The sequence below is a fragment of the Cladophialophora psammophila genome, assembly GCF_000585535.1.
Source record: "Cladophialophora psammophila CBS 110553 chromosome Unknown aczJe-supercont1.10, whole genome shotgun sequence".
Lineage (NCBI taxonomy): Eukaryota > Fungi > Ascomycota > Eurotiomycetes > Chaetothyriales > Herpotrichiellaceae > Cladophialophora > Cladophialophora psammophila.
This window is the reverse complement of record NW_006912931.1, coordinates 609,686-628,260: the sequence shown is the minus strand read 5'-3', so window position 1 is coordinate 628,260 and position 18,575 is coordinate 609,686. Positions and strand designations below refer to the sequence as shown.

The following is an 18,575-nucleotide window of genomic DNA, read 5'->3' as shown; positions in this document are numbered from 1 at the left end:
CGAGCTTGCGGACTTGTGCGAGCAGGAGCACGAAAGGACGGAGAAGAACGGCCAGCCGTGTTTATGGCGGCAAGAGCCGCAGTGGAGGGTTTGCTGTCATGCATTTTAGACCATCGAGGACCTTCGAAACCTATTTCATCGTCGGTTAAGAATGTCCTCTCTTTCTGTGACTGATCTATTCGGCGTCAGTGGGCGAGTTGCCCTGGTGTCCGGGGGATGCTCGGGCCTTGGTTTAATGATCGCAAAGGTAAGCGGGATGCATCCCGCACCTAGGTTGAGAAGACTCGGATCTTGACGCGAAATAGGGTCTGGTCTCGAATGGTGCAAAGGTATATGTCACTGCACTACCGACAGATGACATTGAAGCAGTGGTGACTGAGCTCAATGACATGGGACTGCCATCTGGGGGCAAGGCTATTGGGTATTCGTCCAGCCATGCCTGGCATTGCAATTGGTTGACTGACGAACAACGAATGCACAGATTTGCGAGCGATCTGTCTTCAAAAGGAGGCATTGCTGCTGTTGCAAGAGAACTCGAGAAACACGAGACTCACCTGGACATTCTTTGTTCAAACGCTGGGATCAGAAGAGACCCGCCAAAGATGTGCAACGTCAAAACTGCGTCGCTGGACGAATTGCAAGAGTCTCTGTGGTCTTCGCGGCATTCGGATTGGGACGACACTTTCCGTGTCAATGTTACGGCCCACTACTTTTTGTCGGTTGCACTGCTGAAGCTGTTGGTGGCAGCGAGCGATCTTGATCTTGGAAATGGCCGGAAGGGTCGAGACGAGGGCCGAGGGGTGATGATCATTACCAGTAGCTGTGCCAGTATGCATAATTGCACAAATGTCGATTTGACCAGCTATGCGGCAAGCAAAGCGGCGATTGACCACTTGGTTGCTCTGTTGGCGAGCAAGTTCGCAAGATGTGAGTGTCGTCGTTTAACTTCGCAGGTCCAAGAACCGAGAGTGGTGCTGATTACGTTGACGGTCCAGGGTACGTCAGAGTCAATGCCATCAACCCAGGCTGTAAGCGAGCCCGACAGACATGCGCTAGCATATGGCTGAATTGAGTCACAGTTGTTCCTAGTAGAATGAACCCGGTTGAAGAAGGCGACAATCAATTTGCAGAGCTCTTCAGGGCAATGCCAGCAGCAAGGATTGGAAAGATGGAGGATATTGCAGGAGCAGTGCTATATTTGAGCAGCCAAGCAGGGGTAAGTTGACCGGTGCTCCCCATTGAAAAGGGGAGGTGTGCTAAATCACCGACCATCAGGCTTATGTTGATGGGAGATGCCTCTGTGTCGATGGCGGACGAGTTCTTCTCGCAAACGGACAATAAGGAACGGTAACATCTGGAGTCTTGAGAGGTCAGAAAAGAGGGAACTTGACAGAAGCAGGAGTCGGTGAATCTCCTGGCCTTTTTGATAGAACTCTTGGTCCAAACCAGGAATAGCGCGACATGTCTTGGCTTTCAAACCCAAAATTGGAAGGAGAGATTTTTCGCTGTTTATGGTAGCGGACGTCATTCACAGTCACGGGACTAGCTGTCACGGGATCATTGCCAGGCCCACGGGGAAAAGCTTGGCGCGCGGCATAGGACGAACATGATGGAGTTGGACGGAGCAACTCTTACTTGATGCCAGAGCCAGCCCCCTGCATGGCCGCTAGAAAGTACTGGGTACTCGTACAATTACCCAGTCAAGCCCGGTACAGGAGAACACATTGCCACCGAGCATGCGACGTCAATCTTCCGGGGCGCCCTCGCCTATTTCCAAACACTTACGGTACCTAGTACCCACTACCGCTTTTCTGACTTTGGCATTTTCCCTGCCACGGCCGTCGCGCGTCTGCCTATGCTCCTGTGCCGCTCTTGGATTGCTCCATCTATCGAATGTCAGCCTCGCTCGTATATATTTCCTGCAGCCTTAACACTTCGGCCACATAGAAGGCACATTGGCTCGGCATGAGACCGAACTTCATGTCTCAATGCGGGACGTGGACGCGGGTGGCCGGGAGATCTGACGACCTTATTGCACTGCCGAGGTGCTTGTAATCATTATCTCCAATCACCTGAGCAGTGTCAGTTCTGGGGCCTTTTGTGCAACTTGCGCTGGCTTCCTAGTGGTTGAGATATATCTGCGATCTACGTCCTTCCTTCGTTCCACAGCATGCGTCTCCATATTGGCTGTTCTTGTACATTCTTTGATGATCACTTGTGCACCTTCCCCTTGAGTCGTAGGTTGGTGCCTTTTCCCCGTCAACGTTGCATTGCCATATATCATGGCCAACAAGCTTCTGGAGCTTCCCGATAACAACTTCCAGGCGCTGCCGTCAAGGTATCATCTCTTCCACATGCGGGGTTAGAATAGCTTCCGGATGCTGGAGCTGTAGTGTTCAGCGGCAAAAAAAAACAAACAAAACAAAACAGGTTGGTCGCACGAGAGAGCTGTGGGCGGGAAATAGGCCCTCTCCCGTCGTTGTTGTCCTGTTTTCCTACTTCCCTGCTCCTGCCTCTCTTGCTTGCTCAACGTGGTCTTCATTCTTGCGAAATGAGAAACTTATATACAATCCTTGCGGCCACCTTCTATGGGCTGATACAGGCAAAGTAGGCGGCCCAGGCATCATCCACACATTCACTGACATTACGCAGGAATCTGGCGCCTGCCCCTCACATGCTGATCGCAAGGCAGGATGTTGACCCAACGGAGCTGTATCCTGCACATTACATCTCTATGCCGGTGGATCATTTCCACAACGAATCCCGATATGAACCACATTCAAATAAAACATTCAATCTTCGGTACTATTTTGATGCAACATACTACAAACCTGGAGGCCCTGTGATAGTCCTGCAGAGCGGGGAAGCAGATGCCAGCACGCGTCTACCATACCTTCAGAAAGGAATTGTCTACCAGCTAGCAACGGCTCTTAACGGCATTGGCGTGGTCTTGGAGCACAGATATTATGGAAAGAGTTTCCCTACACCTGACCTGTCGACCGAAAACCTACGGTTTTTATCCACCGACCAGGCAGTGGCTGATCAAGCATACTTTGCGTCACATGTCGTCTTTCCGGGACTGGAGCACGTAAATTTGACAGCTCCGGGCACGCCTTATCTAGCTTATGGCGGCTCTTATTCTGGAGGCGTTGTCGCATTCTTGCGTAAGTTATATCCTGAGATCTACTGGGGCGCAATTTCATCATCGGGAGTCACGGAGGCGATTTATGACTACTGGGAGTATTATGAACCCGTTCGCCAATATGGTCCACCGGCATGTATCGCAAACCAAGTCAAGTTGATCAACATTATGGATAACATCCTCCTGAAGAATGATGCGAAGACCGTGGCACAGCTCAAGAAGGGTTTCGGCATGCAGACCCTAACGCATAGCGACGATCTTGCAAACCTTGCATCGGGTGGAATTGGCTGGTGGCAGTCAAGAAACTGGGACCCGGCCGTTAACAGTCCGGAATTCAGCTACTACTGCGGAAACATCAGCTCTGACACTCTTCTTTGGCCCAGCTATGCCAGCATGAAGGCCAACGCTACATCACTCATAAGTGCAGGCGGATGGGGAAATGAAAGCGCACAACTGCTGAACCCTATGCTCAATTGGATGGCATGGACTAACAACAGTTACGTCGGATCGTGCGACGCCTCGCTTGATGAATGCTACAACAATCACAACGCGTCAGCACCCATGTATACCGACAAGAACATCACAAATTATAATGCACTGTCATGGGCGTATCAGTACTGTACAGAGTGGGGTTACATTCAAGACGGATCAAGTGTTCCAGACGATGAACTTCCTCTCATATCTCGTCTGCTGACCATCAAATATTTGACCCAAGTTTGCCGATATGCCTTTAACATTACAACGCCGCCGAACGTCAATGCTGTCAATAAGTACGGAGGCTTCAACATCTCCTATCCGAGACTTGCGACTATAGGAGGTCAAGCCGACCCCTGGCGTCCCGCTACAGCGTTGGCGACGCTGGCTGAACCTGATGTACTCAACCAAACAAGCACGCCAAGCGAGCCCGTTATTCTCATTCAAGGGGCAGTGCATCATTGGGACGAAAATGGATTGGTAAGTCTTTTCCGAAAGCAATGCTGACCGAAACGTCGGTGTAGTACTTTTTCCATCGAGGCCATGACGCTGACTTTCTGTATTTTGAAGTTTCCGAATGAGACAACGTCAAATCTGCCACCAGCCCCTGTGGCCAACGCCCAGAGGCAAATCGTAGAGGCGGCCCAAGGATGGATCGCAGAGTGGGAGGCATCAGGCCTCTGAGTACTCCGTACTCCGCAGGATCTACATGCTTCTCACCGAAAGCATTGGTGGATGAGTTTGGGTGGGGAGCGTGATATGCAGTAGTCCCAAAGCCTGTGAAGCTGATGAGATTGTTCTCTTCGAGGCAACCTGCAAGGAACATACGTGTTAAGGACAGTTAAGAAACTGTGGAACTTTCATAGCCAGGTATGCGACTTGTGCAGCTTTTCACAAGAGCTTCTGAAGGAACCTCGAACTTCACGATGCTGCTCAAGCGATCGACGAGGACATGACGCCAGGGACGTCAAGGTAAGACAGTGTATTTATATACGGAGTAGTGGATGCGCCGGTCTGAACAAGCGAGAGCGACTGAACAGATTAGCGGTGTAGCGATCTCCATTCTAAACCACGTACTAAATGTACTAGGCTCGCCTAGACCCCGTCGGTGAGAATGGATGTTGTCCGCTCATGTACGACTGCTGCACCAATTTTAGTTGAAGCTTGTGGTACCCAGTACTGTACCCTATACCCAGGTAGGTAGGGTAGAAGCAGGTATTACTTTGTACGAGGTAATACACAAAGAGACAACCTTTCGCGGATTGAAAAAGGGGGAAGGTGTTTGACAGTTCAAATGACACAATCTTGGTCGGCCAGTTTGGCCAGTTCACCAGACCCCCCGGCTGTGACATTCAAATGACGGAACTGGCAATGAATTTTGGAAAATGAAGCATCTCTCCATGTTTTCCCCATTGACATATCTTTGCCAAGGGTTCGCACGCTTGTCGATTTCTTGTTCAACCAGGAGCCCGAATGGGACAGAATTTAAGATTTGTGATCTTACTCCAAAGCCCGAGCTCGAGCACACCTCGCCTTGCGAGATATACGAAAGGGGCTGAATCCCGGCACAGTGGCGTTTGAGAACAGCCAACCACCACAGCATTGCTCTATCATTGTCAGACCTGGTCGAGACAAGGCGAGGGCACGTGGTTTAACATGGATCCAGTCTTTCTTTCCACCTGTTTTCTGCACAAAAACCTACGCAGCGGCCATGGCTCGTGGGTGGATGTGGATGTGGATGTGGACTACTGGGTACTGGGTACACCGGCCGCTATGCCGCTGCTGGACATTCATTTGGTGCCCACAGTCACTGCTGGGTGGGAACTTGTCAAGCCTCGTCACATTCGCCATCGCCTTTATCTTCACCGGTCTAGTTTAGCTCGGCCTGTTCCACTTACCTATTCGGCGTCTACTGCCAGTCCAACCGAGGCCAGGCGTCTGTTTTGGTACCTGGCGCTTTCCCCAGAAAGGCGCGGCCAGTGTACGTACAAGGACTAGGGAATCTCGATTTCTTGTTGACGTTTTCTCCTTGCTAGCCGAAGGGGCCGATCACTGGGCGGATGCCGCCATCCACTCTCCACATTCTCAATTGGACGGTCAGTATCACCACGCCAGAAAACCAATATATTTCTTTAGACACTGTTGCTATGCCCCAGAGCCCGGAGAAAAAGAAAAAAAATAAGCAAAGAATCCATCCGCGAAGCTCTCGCGCTATTCCAGTTCGGCAATTCTCCGTGGCTTGCTGACGCTAGGTAAGCCCATGAGCCCCCCATATTTGTTGCAGTGTGTGTCGGCGATGGATGAAACGTCGGTCTTCCACCAGACTTCCCGTTTGCTCCACTTCCCCTCGAACTTGCAGCAACCTCTGACACTCTTCATCAAAACCCTGAGGACAAGTCTCTTCATCGGCCTGGCTCGTGCTGGTCTGTGGGCTCACATCCTAGCTTCCTGCAATCTCACCCTCGGCTGGAGAACCTGATCATCGCTGTCCTTTTTCTCCGGCTTAGTCGTCTGCGAGATAGAGTTGTCTTTTATCCTGAATCAGGTATCAACCAACTCTCTTTATTGGGTCGGGCATTTTGGTTTTCTCGTCAAAATCCTGGTTGATCACTCTCATTTTTAGCACGAATGGTCCTTTGTGGCTTGCACTTGTCCCTTTGGCTCGCGTCGACCAACGAAGCGGGCAAGGCTTGAAAATCTGGCTCTGTCCAGTTGTGCCATGGCCCGATCTCTGTGTCCGGGTTGTCCCCGTCCCATTTGAAATCCCTGTCGCAGCCTTAATGCCATCAAACGGACCCTGCCACTTTCAGAGTTCTAGGTGACAGCTGCCTTCAGCAGCCAGGCCTCCCCAGGAAACCTCGCCAGCCTTCTCCAGATTTTGCTGCCCGTTCGTCCACCGACCGAGTTCCCGTAATAATTTGTTTCTTGCATTCTCCGGCCTCTATACATCCTCCACAAGCCTCACAACTTCAACTGCGATGGACCAGGTCCTTAAAGACCGAAAGATGGCCTCTGCCTCTGCCAGAAGGAAAAAGTTCCAAGAACGACAACAGCAGCAGGCGCTAGATCGAGAGAAACTCGCAGAGCACAAGAGGAGGATTTTGATATTTGACCATATGGCGGAGCATCTTTCCGACACTGCGGAGGGGCTTGATAGAGAGGACTCGGCAGACGAGGTCGATATGGACAATGGACGTTTCGATCGGGAGTCGTCCGTGGAGACACCTTCCGAGAGGAGCATTTTGACGCCAGATGAAATGGCTCAGAACAAAGCTTGTTTTGACAAACGAGGCTCACCTGAAGCGGATCGAGTTGCAGGTCTCAAAATACAGATACCAGATGAAGAGGAGGTTCTTCAGCATATGGACATAGACGAGGGTCGTGTCGTCGTGTCGACTTCTCCGAAACCCCACCTCCAAGCTTCCCTGGCGTCCTGGTCCGACTTCAGATACGACCGCTACTCTGCAGTTCTCGAGTCTCCACTGTCAGAAACTCTCAGTCCTGAACTTGACAATGACGAAACGTTTTCGCCCATCGAAACGGCCACGCCGATTTCCTACCAGCAACCAAAATCTCGGCCTTCCCTTATTTCAATTGTTAGCGTTTCCCACCGAGGCAAACGAAGGACGGCCTCTATGCAGAGTCCCTCATTGCCAAATGTGCCGCCAACATCGGAACGACCGAGTAAACGCCAGTCGATGAGTAGTGTGCATTCTGGGTTTCTAGCCGCGGAAGCTACACTGTTCGAAGTCCCAAGCCTACCCGAGAATGCTTTCGAGCGCATAGCCAATGCCAGTCAAGAATCGCTCCCGTTGTCAACCAAGGAGCCAACCAGATCCAAAGCCGACAGGAAGTCCAGTATGCCGCGATTGTCGACCGCACTCAGTCACGCACGCATGAGCAGTATCAAAAGCTTCATCAAGACGCCCACGTCTGCGACAACACCTGTGCCACCCACACAATTGTTGTCTCGGCCTTCAAGTCATATGAGCAGACCTTCCACTGCAAATACACAAGCAGTGGATGCCTATTCTCTTATGAGACATCCTGCCGCATCGACAAGTTCGAGCAACCTTTCTTCTGTCACGCCCCCTCTCACATCTCAGAATGCTTCCGCTTCAATGGTGGCGACGGCCAACTCCAACATGACGGCGCTCCCATCGCTCCCGACTCCTCCGGCAGATGAAGATGGTTCAGATCCCTTGGCGACCAGACCAGCCATGCAGAGAAAGAAGTCTTTCTCCGCTCTACGGAGACGAAGTGAGAGTATTGGACAGGCAATTAAAGGATTGGGCAAGATTACGACCAAGCACGATGTTCCAATCCCAACCAACCCAGGTCTGATGACTCCCAAAAAATCACAGGCGTTTGATTTATCTAAATTCCCCACTCCACCTCTCCCTTCTCCTCGGACTGGTAAAAGTAGTGCCGGCTCATTTACTTCGACCAGGACACCGAGTAGTGGAGGTCATATAGGGTTAGGGCTGCGGAGTGTTGATGGATTCGCACAAAGGTAACAGGATTGACCAGTTTCGGAAAGAAGAAATTCGGAGTTCAGCATTCACAGGGCACAAGAGCGAGCACGCTTTTTGATGAAGTTACGAATTGGATCTTATTAGCGATATTGTATAAAAGAATAGTACTATTCGAGGACAGTTTAATGCTTGAAATATCATCGCACTCGCCAGAGGGACGAGAATATCATTGTTTCGAACTGTTGACTCAAATTCCTTGTTCCGTTGATGTGCTGAGTACCCAGTATTGGGTATTGGTCCGAGCTGGGATAGTCAGCCTCGTTCCTCCCTATCACGTGTTTCCCAGCCTCGTTGAAGCCACCTCCGCTTTCTGTTGATATTGCGTACCCAGAAATACTCTTGAACTGGCCGGGGCCGGTACAGTACGCGTCAACTCGCAGTCTCCGAGAGTCTGGAGATGCCACCCCAGAGCAGAGGAGCATCGCCTGCTCTAGGTCCACGTCCCTACTCAAACTCGGATTCTCTCCCGCCCACCCTGCGGCCCTATCTGGAGAACCTGCCCTCTCCAACTGCTCTGGTCCCTGGCGATCAACGCACTCCAACAGGTCCTCGCATGATCATACCTGACCGCGATATCGCCACGCCAACACCAAGTCCTCAGCAGACGCGAGTTGCAGCCGCATTTGAGCTCGGTGCCGAAGATAAGGAAGAGAGCGAAGATGGAGACATGGACACTCATACCCCAGAGGAGAGACTCTCACCATCGGAAGAGGCTGCGCCTGAACAGGACGGCAATGACGTCGATGTCGCAGGTGTGACCTTGGACGACGATGATTTTGAGTCACATTATTCTCGTCAGGAATCTTCGGAATCAGACCAGGAAGGAGACGAAGTTCAGGCGGAAGGAGAAACAGTCTCTCCCGAGGACTACAACGAAGGAGGGCAGCAGGATCAAAATGGTACCGCAAGACCGGGAGAGCCCCTTCCGTCGGCTTCGGAGAGGCTAGAATCGTTGTCTCGTGTGCGTTCATTGCCTGCTCGCCCAACGCTCTCTCAGACATCGGGGCACTCCCAACCTCAGCATCAGAGGGACGGACTTCACACCTCGCAATCAACGACCGCTCTCCCGCCTCCGCCCCCTCCGCCACTCTATCCTCCCTTCTACAATCGGCCACCAACTCCCCTGCCACCATCTCCTAGCCTAACTTCTCTGCTCCGTCCTCCGTCCTTGCTGAATCGCTCCACTGCCTCAACTCGTCCAACCACACCTGACAGCTCCGATGTGGAAACCCCCAACGACACCGAAGCAGCTGTCGCTCATTCAGCTCGACGCGCACATCCAGTGCCGCCAACGTCACCCAAAGTCCCTACATATGAGTACTACGGCTTCGTTTTGTACTTGGCTTCAACCCTCGCCTTTCTGATTTACATCCTCTGGTCTTATCTCCCGTCTCCTTTCCTTCACGCTCTAGGGATTACCTATTATCCAAATCGGTGGTGGTCTCTCGCCATACCCGCCTGGATCGTCATGCTACTTATTTTTATCTACGTCGCCCTCTTGAGTTATAATGTCGAATATCTCACTCTTCCGCTGACGAGTCTGGAATGTATGGTTGACGGCGCCGCAAATGTAGCTATACTCGATGAGTCGGGACGAGTGAGAAAGGGGGGCAGCAAAAGATTGGTGAAGGAGCTAGAAGAGCGGGCCAGACTTGAGCGAGAAATGGAGAGCGCAAGAGCAAAGAGCGGGAAAGGAAGAAAGCACCCCAAGGCTGGAATCGAAGCAGCTCATCGGTCAAAAGACAAAGGAAAGCGCAAGTCCTCTCGACCAAGCGCCGATTATCCTTCGCAATCAGACATCCGGGCATGGGACTATGAAATTTCTCCATCTTCTCATGCCGCAGCGTCTTCCCTCCACAGCAGCCGGCCAACGCCATTCTCATATCAGTACCCTTCAACATATCCCTTCATCCCGACAACTACGCAATTGACTCAAAACCAGCGCGACTACCAGACGCAAGGAGCTTACCCGTCACACCCGAATTGGAAGCTCATGTGGAATGAGGGGACAGATGCAGTTATGGATGTGCCTATCGGTGGCGTGTGTGAGGTGCTGTATGGCTGAGCGAGACTCTGGATGCCGATGGCGGTTACGCGCCAACATTCTCGTCTCAAATATCAGACCGCCGGTTCACCAAGACCCTCTCAAAACAGAGTTATCCCAGTCCTTATTCCGCTCGCCGCAAGTCAACCTGAACTCTGTGTTGTTGTATTGGGAATGGCTGCAGGACCATACCATTGACTCGATTCGTCAACAGTCTGATAGCAAGCAGATATCCCCCTCGTTTCTCGGCATGAAAGGAATCATGCGCATCTCCAGGAGGCTATTTGGATTGCAGACGAACCGAGGGGCTGGAGAAAATGGACACTTCCGGGTATGTCGTACACGCGGATTGGGCGCGAGCATTGTCGAACAGGTGACATCAAAATACTTACGGAGCGATAATCAATTGGTAGAGCACTCTTTACCCGTGTTGACAAGTGTCGAAAATTTGCCGCGGGATACGCAGATGCTTCAGATTGTGCGAGATTTTGATCGCAGATATCCAGTTGATTGGGGGGACATCCGCATGGGCGACGGATACCATTCGGGAAACGCGACCAAGGCAGAACAAACACTGCCCTCAACATTCGCTACAGAAACGTTGAGCTGACTGAGGTTCGGTGGCCAAGAAGGTCTCGGCGGACTGACACCAGCAATTCTTTCAGACCGCCGGGATGGACATGTAGGCAAACCCTGCCTCATAGACATTTTCCGGCGCTTCGTCTTGGAGAATTTGCGCCTTCCCAGCTTATCTTGATCTGTTGCGGGCGAAACATGCCCTCGATATCCAGCCAAAAGAACCAGGAGTGCCAGAAAATTGCCACGAGATGCGCGGACTAATGTACCCTTTTTCCCTAATTGGGTTCGACACAGTCGGTGCCTACATGCTTCTGGCTTAAATCTCGGCAAGAAATTGGTGGTATCTTGATGGCAGTATCAAAGAAACCTCCTGGTAACATTCGAGAACTTCTCCACAATGATATTGTTCTTGACGACACGGTTGCAGCATCTTGATCGCCGGGTGGCGTACCCACCGATGTCATGTCTTAAGTATCGATTCTGGTTCATCTATTGAGCAATTCTCAGAGCCATTAATCCACCATTGTATCCAATACTTCGACCAACCATACTGCCGCGCAACGGAGGATCAGGTTCAACACCGAATTATCAACAAATCTGCGGTATCGTCGAACACCGTCCCCTCTTAAAGGAGATGGAACTTGCGGGGGATGCACGAAGGGCATACATCACCGCGTTGAAAGGCCGTTGAATGCAACTCTCCAGAATAGTCGAACACCGAGGTTGCGCCAGCCTCATATTACCGTTTCATCTGCGTGTCTTGAAGCCTGTTTGAGTCCGGATGGTACCACCACCTGCCCAAAACGTGCAAACTGGAGTATGAGTTTGCAAGCCAATAAGAGGGGGCAATCTTGCACGAGGCGATTGGTCGAATGCGTCGTGAAAAGACGTTACAGATTGTGATTGGGCGCCACATGAACTTGTCTAATTGTCTCGCCTTCTGCCAGCCTTGCAGCTTTTGCTTACATGGCAAATGCGATCCATTGACTAAGCAGAGGACCGACCTGGTTTCGGTGACAGATCTTGTCCCTCGACGCAATTGCCAGCTTGTCAAACAAGAAGATTCCGGCGCTGCTAAGCGGAGCTCTAGCCTAGAACTTCGGCCTGGAACTCCCGCAAGAATGTGCAGTTTCTCGCAGTGGCATGACAATCAACTTCGCCCATTCTCGTGACAGACTACAAATTAAGGGTCCCGAATCCCGATGACGGACAGGGGAGGACAAATCGAAACCAAACCAACAACAGAGCTTCCATTCGGCTCTGGGAGAATGGGTAGACTTCCACTACCGGTACCGTTAATGCTGGAAACGACAATCTCTTGCACATTCAAGGAAATTTGTGGCGGTTAAGCGCCCTGCTCCTCATGTTTGCTTCTCAAGCGCGACCAGCTCGAGTGGTATCGCCCTAAGCCTGATTACCCAATCAAGGTGATTATATTGCAAACTCCATTCTCGGCCTAGTGCGAAACGACAGTGAGAGCGGCTGCGGCGGACTCGGTGAGAAACTTGCTGGCGTTCAGACCTCAACACAGGGTCTACATATCGTTAGAATGAGCGGGATATCCGCAAGGCTGCGAGAATAGGACATAATCTTGAGTGCACAGGGATTCAACTTCCGAGGTTAGTGAGACCTGACCGGGGCTTTATTGTGGGGATACCGATGAGCAAGCCATATACGCTTTGGAATCGCATATAAATATCTATATTGAAAAAGAGCTCTATCATCTACGATGTACCGAGTACAAATTCCCGAATGGGATATGTTGCATTTTCCCAAGCAAGCGTCGCGGGATTATACCCGCAGAGCAGCAAGTTTCATGCCTACTCGGGTCGAGGTGCTAGGCGAGTGACGGAACGCGGGGGAAGGTAACTGGCCAATGCCGTCAACTGCTTCAAGGCTGAATACCAGACGGAGGTCTCCGTGATCAGCACGAATCAGATATGGGATCCGTGATATATGGTAATCCTCCTCAACGGTCGACGAAGTCGTGAATGGGATTTCTCCCACATTACAGCCGCGGATTAGGCGCCACGAGGGTTGAAGGGTGCTGAGGGTGCCCGAACTTGACGACTTGGTGGCCTGATCTGCATGAGTCCGTCTATCTAGTTGCTTGATCGTTCCCACCTGACGAACACTGCTCAACGTCTTTATACCGGACCCTGAAAAAGCACATGGCAACGATACGGAAAGACGTTGCCGTCGGAAAAAATTAAGCTCGTTACAGCCATCGAGATGCAGTCCTTTATTCTTGAGGCTCCTTCCTACCCGGACTATTCACTCGACTGCCACGTTTCCGGCACAGAGACACTTAGTGATCACTATTCCTGGGTCCGTTAATAACGGCCACCTTCTTCCATCTCAATTGCCAGTAATCTTGGAGGTGCTTGCTGTGCGTCTCTAAGGCTGATTGCTGCTGTGGCTGTCCCCAATTGAAGCTAAGGATCAAAGCCAACTATCCACCGAGCGCAAATTCAACCGGGGAAGTCGACACTGTACCACGAGGGGGTCGATCCCGAGGCGCACGAGTCGAGGCGAGCGGTCAGTCAAGTGATTCATGCGCGTGGCAACTCAAATGGCCTGCACTGGAGGCTGCCCATCCCAACAAGGACCAACATCATCAGCATTATCACATACAATCCAACCTCTGCCGCAACCAGAGGGCAGATTCGGCCCCTGCCAGTGCGGCAGTTGTCCGAAATTTTATGCGCTCGACGGTACCAGTCCCGCAATATCGGTTTGCTCCTCATTCCAGGGTGAAATGTCGCCTGGCACCATGTTCGCAAACATCAATAACCCGACCATGGAATTTTTTCAGCCTGCTCATGACACTGTCAGGTGTTTCGGAGGACCCCAAGATGTGGACATTGCTGGTCACTCGAACAGCGTGCCTTGTCTGGATCAGCCCGATCTGAACTACGGCGCTTTCCCGATGACCACGAGCATACCAGATCAAGGTAACGGCACACCGAGTAGCCCAGAGTGCGTGCTTGCATCCTTCGAGCCCGTTAGCACCATCGCTACCCGGAACGAGGTCAGTTTTAAGCATTGGTGGTTTTTTTCAGAACGGAAATGGACTGACGCTCCTCCTCACAGAGACGGAAGGCACAGAACCGAGCAGCTCAAAGAGCTTTCCGAGTTCGCCAGCAGCAAGCCTTAGCAGACGCACACTCCAAGCTGCGCTCCCTGCAAGAAGAATTGGAAGAAGCTACCGGAAAGAAAGATCATTTTGAACGACTATATAAAAGCCTCAGTCGTGAACATGAGCGTCTCCTCAGAACATTTCAGGAGTTATTGGCGTCGGTGCAGTCTACATAAGTCCTTAGGGACCGAGGTTTATCTGTCACGCTGGTTTTGATCCTTCTCCTTGGAATGAGGAGGCTAAACCTATATGTATACATATATATGCAGCTAATCACGTCAAAACTATCCTCGAAGCCCTGCTACGTCGATCGTTCATTATCTATCCCTACAAAAGGACAATGGGACTATGGCGCCTCACGCGGATACCCATCGAGGCCGGGCTGCAGCGATCGGGGGTACTTCTGAGATTCATCCCGGTGAGAATACCCGATACGGTAAAAGGTAGTGTAAGAGCTCGCTCGTGGTGGAGGTAGGGCGTACCTCTCAGACCGTGGCTAGCAAGCATCCATTGGACGAATTCCTCGGCGTCGGATAACATGTCGGCTTCCTGAAGGTTAGTCATCAGTGGGATGACTAGCACCCACCTACATCACCGGGTTGTGGGATGGCGGTTTAAGCACCCCCGCAAGGCCCGACGGCTCTTCTCAGCATGGGACATTTGTTCCACAGCCATCTCTAATTCACGACCACCTCGATTGCCTGTTGCTCACATCTCTGAGCCGGGGTAAGCCGTCACACACGTATTCTTGGGCGCGTCGCATCTTCATTCCAACCAGCCGTGTCGGCAGCAAACTCTTAAATCGCGAGAAGGGTGGTCGTGAAGCCAGCATATCGTCAAGAGTTGAACCCTGAGCGGCACGTACATCCCACCCTGTCCGCATCTGGTGTTTGTAAAAGCATGGCTAGCGATCATGATCAACATGCCAGCAAATGGGGTGCCACAAAGAAGAAGCCGGTCGTTATTTCTGGATTCGAGTTCGTGTTAATGGGAGCAGATGGTGCTCTCGACAAGGCCGGTATCAGCCAAATAAGAGCACATACTACACGAGAACTGCATAGGACGAGACGACAAAATGGCCAGGTATGTCTATTCCCTCGTGCAGGAGACAATTCCAGCACCTGTTACGACTTCCTGTTGGCTCCAAAGTGCAATGCAAGGCCGCTTAGCTAATCCTGTAGTATCAGGTATTACTGCCGCGACGTCGTCGCAATGGCGCTGGTAATATACTCTTTGGCTCTCAATTTGATCCTTTCCACTCTCTCCCACAGCTTCCGATAGAAGAACGCGTACCCGGGATACTGGACGAGATTAAACATAATGGTAACCTTGGCCCTTTCCAACTCTACCCCTACGATTCTTGTACTTCCAGTATTCACGGCCGCGTTTCGCGATTTTGGCCCACTGATATCGTGTCTAGTCTTCATAGTGTATAACCAGAGAGGGATGCAACAGAGCGTCTGGCCTGAAGGGGCTAAAAACAGCACGTTCTTCACGGCCATGCTCCTCATGTGTTCGGTCCATCTCGACGGTCTGAGTTCGAAATCGACGTCGCCCACCACTACTGCTTTAAAGTTGGAAGCCATGCGACGCGTTCGAATTCTTATCCAGCAGCATTCCCCACTTGCGATCATCAGCTGCATCTCTGCCATCGCTTGCCTTGCAACATGCGCTTTAGTAAGTGAGACCCAGAAGCCTTTTCCACGCGCTCAAGGTTACAAGCATAGGTGACAAAGCTTATGAAGAAGGTAATGGAATCAGGCTAGGCTGACCTTTTAGGTGCGTGGAGAGCTGGCAGGGGCAGAGGAATACGTTACGCACCGGAACGCTTACGCAGTGCTCATTAGAGAAGCAGTCAGGCTGCACATGTTTGAAGAATCGAGATTTTGTAAGGATGTTCTGAGGATCATCACGATGATTGCGTGAGCATATGAAACTCCGTAGGCCAATTGACCAATGCTTACTACCCAGAACAGAATATCGAGAAGGTGCCGCATACCAATCCCTGGCCTCGCTACCCCAGCACACCCGCAAACTCTTCTCAAAGAATATGAACACGTGTTCGAAGACAGATGGCATTCACGGATCCAGGCCGATCCAGAGCTATATTCGCCCCTTTACGATGGAAGGATAGACCCTAGCGAAGACCCGTTCCCATTTCTGAGGAGAGATCATCTTCGATTACTAGTCCAGATGATGCAATCGGTGGTCAAGATCTGGACTCGGCGAGACCCCTGCTCAGCGCAGCAGCAACTGACCGCTGACACATTGATATCGATGTCTTTGTGCCAGCGCATATTGGCCATGCCGTCCTCCACGATACCGGATCTACCATGCTCCACCGATTACGTCTACGAGGCCTGCAGACTGACCTCCGTCCTCCTAATTCGATCAGTTGAAAGCAACAGACATTGGCGGTTTGTGGCTAAAGGCACGTCAATACTTCAAGACATCCGAGACGCACTCCACAAAACCGATCTGGACAACCTGTGGGACAAGGATATTGGTCTACTTTACTACGTCGTGCTAGTCTTTCACAGCGCCACCTTTGGCACGCCACATTACTTGTTCGGCCATATCCTCCAAACAAGGATACATTTTGCGGTGACGTACTCATACGACGACTGGATTGGCGCGATCAAACCCATGTTGACGCTCCACGAACTGATGCCGACGAAGGAGGCCGCGTTGCCAGAACGATCTGCAGGATCGGGCTCTGTGGCCAGTTACACCGAGACTTTGGCCGACATGCAATCAAGTGCAGAGTCCAACCAGGTAATACTTTCTTCCCCCTGATGGCGATACAAGTGCATGGCTGAATGCACTCGGAGCTCAATCGGACTTCGGACTGTTCTCGCCCGTATCATGACGGGGATCATTAGGACACAGTTGAAAGTCTCGCTGCGAGCCCCGAGGATTCCGAAGAAATATATCCAGTAGGGATACTGTCTAGCGCAAGATAGACAGACGGATCTTGCAGATGGAAGCCGGTTGGTCAAGCATGTTCCTGGGGTGTTGCCACACTTCAGCACTGCAGCAGGGACGAAAGAGATCTCTTTAGCGGTACAGGCGCCGCGGACATTATAAATCAATCGGATCCGCTCAGGGTCTTCGAAGACCTCTTCTAAGCCGGCTCAAACGCTGGGGTATATATAGTGAAAGGCCAATCCGAAGGCAGTTCGTGGAGACACCACATTCAATTCGTGGTCGCCAGTGGAAAAAGGTCTCGGTAACGGCGAAATCCCTACAACACCACGAGCCTCAAGATGGACAGTGAAATTCTGGATTCTTTTTTTTTTGGCGCGATGTTTTCCCATCCCTTCATGAAAGAGTTTGGGGGCTGATCGCAGAATGGCAACGTTTCTGGAAGTATTGCCAAGGTTTGGGAAAATCTGCACGCACCTCACCCCTATCCAGGAAACATGTCCTCCGTCGGTGACGCCGCCCTTGCTCACCGCCGGGCGTGAGTGTGAAATCATTACTGTCGCCAAATGAAGCCTTTAATCCTGAAGAAGAAAAATATTATTCGCGAACCCGGGATTACGAACGACTCTAACTACTAGCGGCTTGGCACCACACACGTGAATGAGAAGTTTAGAACACAATGGTTAGAAAACACCCTGACTTTCAGTGATCTCTCTGAAAAGACCGCCCAAAAAAAGCAAATAAAAATGAAGAGAGTGGGATTCGAACCCACGCGGGTTGCCCCATCAGGAAACGTAGTGTCAAGGCTGTAGCCTTAACCTGACGCCATAACCAAGCTCGGCCATCTCTCCAGATTGATCTGTCGATACACAACAGGCAATTGTTGGAGAGGATTTTGCGCCTGCAATATAAGAAGAGTCACCTCCCCATATCGCTTACGCGAGGACGAAAAGTGAGGGCTAAGTCAGTCGCTAAGCGTAAATAAGTCTAGATCGCGACTTGGCATTCAATGAGCACCCACATAAACTCCGAGTAGATTTATCATTGCTTGAAGTGTCAAGGGCCCCGAAACCACCCAGTACCGTGGCAAGTTTTGTCAGAGATTATGTGACGGGATTCCTGTCCCCATAAAGGGATACCATCGACCAATGCAGACTTGAATGTCGTCCCCCCAAGGGCGCGAAGCATCTGGTCTCCTGAGAGCCAGTGGTCTGTTCATGCGGACACTTTACGCGACATCTCATGCTCGGTAGAGACGCTACGGCTCAAACGTGCAGGTTCGCTCTCGTTGACTCGGGACAAAATGAACCCCTGTTAGCTGGTGGGTGAGCTGGAACCTGGCCTTTGGCACCCGAGGTGATCGGCAACCATCACATCATCATGTCTTTTCCAATAGCTCGAGTGACCTGAGCATCGGAAGCGCCTCAAAGAAACGCTAGACCAGGCCTCAAAGAAGTACTGGGTATATGAACCTAGAGCTTCTCGGTCTGTTTCGGACTTTGTCCTCAGCAGATCACCGTGTCCGTTACTGCTCTTGAAACAGGCTCCCCTTGTCATCCAACCCGTATTTGCTTTGGAAATGAGGCAGGACAATATCTTTATGATTACCTACACTGTGCAGCCGGAGCTTGCCGCAAGAGCGTGGAAGCTCTCACATAACTAAAGGCGAGCACGATGTTGGCCTCGCAATAGCCTATCTCCAGAAGGTCGGGTGGCTTTCTACTACTGGTAGGTACT

General features: G+C 51.4%; 5 protein-coding genes across 5 annotated transcripts; all 5 read left to right on the top strand.

Annotated features, from left to right (window-relative positions):
- Positions 1 to 151: 151 nt before the first annotated feature.
- On the top strand, positions 152 to 1,341 carry A1O5_06948 (uncharacterized protein; the record flags this gene model as incomplete). The annotated part of the gene is made up of 6 exons (XM_007747537.1): positions 152 to 247; positions 306 to 421; positions 482 to 927; positions 996 to 1,028; positions 1,080 to 1,216; positions 1,276 to 1,341. 6 exons carry the CDS (start codon positions 152 to 154, stop codon positions 1,339 to 1,341), a joined length of 894 nt encoding a protein of 297 aa, XP_007745727.1.
- A 1,333-nt stretch (positions 1,342 to 2,674) lies between these two features.
- On the top strand, positions 2,675 to 4,300 carry A1O5_06947 (uncharacterized protein; the record flags this gene model as incomplete). The annotated part of the gene is made up of 2 exons (XM_007747536.1): positions 2,675 to 4,096; positions 4,187 to 4,300. 2 exons carry the CDS (start codon positions 2,675 to 2,677, stop codon positions 4,298 to 4,300), a joined length of 1,536 nt encoding a protein of 511 aa, XP_007745726.1.
- A 2,321-nt stretch (positions 4,301 to 6,621) lies between these two features.
- On the top strand, positions 6,622 to 8,133 carry A1O5_06946 (uncharacterized protein; the record flags this gene model as incomplete). Its single annotated transcript, XM_007747535.1, has 1 exon — positions 6,622 to 8,133. The coding sequence occupies one exon, from the start codon at positions 6,622 to 6,624 to the stop codon at positions 8,131 to 8,133; it is 1,512 nt and encodes a 503-aa protein (XP_007745725.1).
- Positions 8,134 to 8,548: 415 nt separating this feature from the next.
- Positions 8,549 to 10,216, top strand: A1O5_06945 (uncharacterized protein; the record flags this gene model as incomplete). Its single annotated transcript, XM_007747534.1, has 1 exon — positions 8,549 to 10,216. One exon carries the CDS (start codon positions 8,549 to 8,551, stop codon positions 10,214 to 10,216), a length of 1,668 nt encoding a protein of 555 aa, XP_007745724.1.
- A 4,597-nt stretch (positions 10,217 to 14,813) lies between these two features.
- On the top strand, positions 14,814 to 16,709 carry A1O5_06944 (uncharacterized protein; the record flags this gene model as incomplete). The annotated part of the gene is made up of 5 exons (XM_007747533.1): positions 14,814 to 14,996; positions 15,101 to 15,275; positions 15,334 to 15,590; positions 15,693 to 15,835; positions 15,890 to 16,709. 5 exons carry the CDS (start codon positions 14,814 to 14,816, stop codon positions 16,707 to 16,709), a joined length of 1,578 nt encoding a protein of 525 aa, XP_007745723.1.
- Positions 16,710 to 18,575: the final 1,866 nt, after the last annotated feature.